The sequence below is a fragment of the Eleutherodactylus coqui genome, chromosome 13, assembly GCF_035609145.1.
Source record: "Eleutherodactylus coqui strain aEleCoq1 chromosome 13, aEleCoq1.hap1, whole genome shotgun sequence".
NCBI lineage: Eukaryota > Metazoa > Chordata > Amphibia > Anura > Eleutherodactylidae > Eleutherodactylus > Eleutherodactylus coqui.
Genome location: NC_089849.1, coordinates 8,229,361 through 8,233,734, shown reverse-complemented (window position 1 = coordinate 8,233,734; position 4,374 = coordinate 8,229,361). Strand labels below are relative to the sequence as shown.

General features: G+C 46.7%; 1 protein-coding gene across 1 annotated transcript; it reads right to left on the bottom strand.

Annotated features, from left to right (window-relative positions):
* Positions 1-1,305: 1,305 nt before the first annotated feature.
* Positions 1,306-2,576, bottom strand: MC3R (melanocortin 3 receptor). The gene has a single exon (XM_066586316.1). The coding sequence runs from the start codon at positions 2,283-2,285 to the stop codon at positions 1,314-1,316; it is 972 nt and encodes a 323-aa protein (XP_066442413.1). The 5' UTR covers positions 2,286-2,576; the 3' UTR covers positions 1,306-1,313.
* Positions 2,577-4,374: the final 1,798 nt, after the last annotated feature.

Here is a 4,374-nt window from a genome sequence, read left to right as displayed (position 1 = left end):
ATAGGCTCACCACGGAGAATCACGGTAAATCACAGCATGCCGCGATTTAGATCCCGCGGGCGGAGAAACGCTATGATTCTCTGTCATGGATGCCGCGGCTGCACTTTCCATAGCTATAGAAAGCGTTCACTGCGTTCCCCACGACCAGATTATTGCCGCAGGTAACGCAAAGAACCGGTGGCCTTAACCTCAGGGTGCTGCAACTCATTACCTCGGCGTCAGATAGTATCTCATGGCTCTTACAGAACTGACTTATTATCTCATAGTGCTGATTTAGGATATGAAAGCTCTACCATATTATCTCCCTGTCTGATTTATTATCGCACACCCTGTAATATTATCTCATAACACTCATTTATTATATCATATCAGAGCCCTGACATACTGTATCATCTCACTGTCTTAGATCCTGTTGTATTATCTCACTGTCTGATATATTATGGAGCCTGATATCTCTCATTGCACCCACTTATGATGTCTGAGTTATCTCATGGCTCTTACAGAACTGACTTATCTCAAAGTGCTGATTTAGGATATGAAAGCTCTGCCATATTATCTCCCTGTCTGACTTATTATCTTAGAAGCTGAAATATCTTCTCATATCGATGACATTGCGTCTCACAACCTGGAATATCTGATAGTACTGAGTTTCCTCTTAGAGCCGTCTCATACGAGCGTTTGGTAATTGTTGCATATTACGTTTGCCGGTTTTGCCATGTTGCTGCTCACACAGATTGTGTATATTACATGCACAAGAAAGATCGCAGCATGTTCTATCTTGGGGCATATTACACGCGCATACACGCCAAGATAGAACATGGTGATGGGCTGCCCACAGCAATGTTATTGCGGACTGGCTACGTACCGTATGCGACTATCTTGTAGCCCGCATGCTGCAAGATACATTCGTGTCAGCCTGGCCTTAGTCAAATATCACACACTGACTTATTATCTCATAGCCTGAAATATTGTCTCCTCTCTTTCCAAGATCTTTGATAGAAAATGTCAAATTTGTGAAATAATATCTTAAAGCTCACGTTTTTCTAAATATTGTTAGAGTCGATGTTTAATTTCATTGCACTATGAGGTGCGCCGACCTTCTATAGAACAAGTAATTAGGGGCAGACTAACGAAAGGAGCCTCGCGGACGAGTCTGATAGGGGCTGGGGGCTAACGTTGGATGCATCAGTGATTCGGACCCCCTCCCCATTCCCCCCTTCCCCGCCCCCCACCCGCCCGTACAGCAGAGCGTTGAATGACATGAACTTCTGGCTGATGTGGAGTTGTGAATGATGACTATGAAATGCGTCGGTTTAGCCACATTTTCCAAAGTTCATCCCGTAGCAGCAAATGATCTCCTTGAAAGTTTTGCGCATCTCCAGGCTGCGGAAAGCATATATCAGGGGATCGATGACGGAGTTGCACATGATGAGGATTAAGTACGTGTTGAAGTAGGCGCCGTAGCAGACACAGTAAGAGTTGGCAGGGCAGGAGATGATGAGGATGAGGTGGAGGAAAAAAGGCGCCCAGCAGACGACAAAGACCCCCAAAAGAATGGTGATGGTGATGGCGCCTTTCATGCACGTCCTCTGCTGCACCACACCGTCCACCGGCAGAGCAGCGATGCGCTTTACGTGGAGCCGTGCGAACAGGAACATGTGGACGTACATGGTGGCCATGAGGACGAGCATGGTGAAGAACATAGTGATGAGACACACAATGACTGTTTTGCTCTCGGAATAGACAATAAATACAATACCGCAGATGATGCACGACACCCAGATGACCATGATCAAGGCTAAGGCTTTCTTGACTGTCATGATGCTGTGGTAACGTAAAGCGTAAAATATGGTGATGTAGCGGTCTATGGCAATGACCAAGAGGCTGCAGATGGAAGCCACCAGGGAAATACAGATCAAGGAGTCAAACACATCATCTAACTGCTGGAGGAGCTTGTCTCCGATGTCCAGGTACTTGCTCTGCACCGCAATGACGATCGTTTCCAAGGCATTGGAGACGCTGACCAACATGTCTGCCACTGCCAAGCTGCACAGGAAGAAGTACATAGGGGAGTGCAGGTTCTTGTTCTTCAGGATGGCCAAGATGACCAAGATGTTCTCCAGCAGGCTGATGATCCCCAGAGTCAAGAAGACCTCCGTCTTAATGAAGACCTGTTCGCAGAACTCAATGCTCAGGTTGCTGGGTAAAAGAAGGGTATCGTTGAAGTCCAAGGTCCCATTGAACTGGAGGGAATGAATGAAGAAGAGGTCGCTGGACACATTCATGTCTGAAGCTTTGTGGAGGGTCTCAGATAATGCCAGACTGGGGTTTACAACCTGCTGTCTTTTCACATAAGCATCCTTGTAGAGGGTCCTACATCATCTCCCATGGTGGTGGTACTCACACCTGGACTTTGCAAGGAGTTTGTCCAGAAGAGGCTCTGGCATGAGGAGCAGACAGCTTCTTCTTCCTCTGGATCTTCATCTGCCTCCCTCCTTCTGCTTGCTTGCAGATGCTGGAGCAGTTGCCTGCACTTTGCTCCGCTCACTACCAGCCATCTAGACTTGATCAGTGTGTGGCAGCCGCTATAAGTCGCCCCTTAGGTTTTACATCCATTGATAGTTCGGACTCCTCCTCGTCCTCCGGCTCAGCAGACCCTCCACTTATAGAACAGGTACAGCCTGAGTGACTGATTGGAGCAGCAGGTACCACAGTGCATTAGAATAAAGTGATCTGGTGCCCCCTAGTGGCAGTATGCAGATATAATGTATGATTTCCAGTATATTATTTCTTATCATACAGCTGCTGCAGAACCTCCTTTAAAAAGAGAAGCCGGGGAATTCTTCACCACCATCAATAGTTAAATATGAAATGCTTTCATCTTTTACAATAAAAGGTCCGCAGCAGCTCAGGTTTGTATGATGTTCTGCAGCAGCTGAGATTTTTGTGATGAGATTCTGCTGCATCTGGGGTGTCTATGGCAACGTTCTCAGCAGCTTCAGTATGTTATGAGGTTTTACAGTAGCTGAGGTTTATATGACGAGGTTCTGCAGCAGCTGAGGCGTGTGTGATGAGGTTCTACAGTAGCTGAGGTGTGTATTATGATGTTCTACAACCGCTCAAGTGTGTATGATGAAGGTTTGCAGCAGGTGAGATGTGTATCAGGATGTTCTGCAGCAGCTGAGGTGCGTAGTAAGAGGCTCTGCAGCACCCAAGGAGTGTGCTGTGATGTTTTGCAACAGTTTAGGTGTGTTACGGGGTTCTGCAGCAGCTGGAGTAAAGTTACACAGTACATAATGTGGGAAACAGCTGCCAGCACGATAACGCCCCAATACACAAGTCCTGTCCCTTATATAGTGTCACAGCACAAGTTCAGGAAGGAATAGCGTTCCAGCGACCGTGGCATTTGGTTCATCCTGATACTTATCACGTTATGTAACATGTCAGGATGAACCACATGACACGGTCGCTGGAACGCTCGTCCTTCCTGAACTCATGCTGTGACATCTCACACTTACTGGATGCCTGACTGCACTGAGTAGTATACACCATCCAACCAGAAGCTATGGGACCCCTGAGCAGGAATCAATACTACTATTTATTTCCATACGTTAATATGTAGTGGGGCTCCTTTGACCCTACTGACATCAAATACTCTCCGTGACAAACTTTCTACTAACATCTGATACTTCAGCTGGTATTTCCCTCCATTCATCCTGCAAACATATGGCTAGTTCTCTCAGAGATGGAGGAGGCTGTTCCTATTTCCTGACCCAAAGTTCCAGTTCATCCCAGAGCAGTTCAGTAGGATTCTGGTCGGGACTCCAATCGTGGAGAATCTGTGTCCTCAAGCTAATGTGAAACAGTGACGGATGTGTGACGAGGTGCGTTGGAAGTATGTCCGACCATTCCCAGAGTATTGCCACATTGTCGGCAGCACATTATTGTCTAGAATGTACACACATGCTTTTGGTAGGATAGTGTATGGGGGACAGGACTTGTGTATAGGGGCTTCCTGCTGTTTTACATTTCACATTGACTTCTCTCAGTCTGGATGTTACAATCTACTGGACTTACCTCCAATTAACATTGATGGAAGAACGCACCCTGGAGGAGGGGCTTCACCATCAGGGGAATTTTTGACCCAGTTTTTCAGCAGCTTTTTTTCTCTTCTCCAGTTTAAAATGCAACAAATGTATCAAATGTCACAGGATGCTGGGAAATCTGTGGCATCTTCACATAAATGTATCTGTGCCCTCATAATAGTGCCGGTAACAGAGCCCCCCTAAGTGTGTCTCCATAGTAGTGGCAGTAACAGCACTTCCATAAATGTGCGGTAACAGTGCCTCCATAATGGTGGCAGTGACAGTCCCC

Bases quoted from the DNA above. Each gene is read 5' to 3' on its own strand.
- MC3R (XM_066586316.1), bottom strand. From the start codon at position 2,285: ATGAATGTGTCCAGCGACCTCTTCTTCATTCATTCCCTCCAGTTCAAT.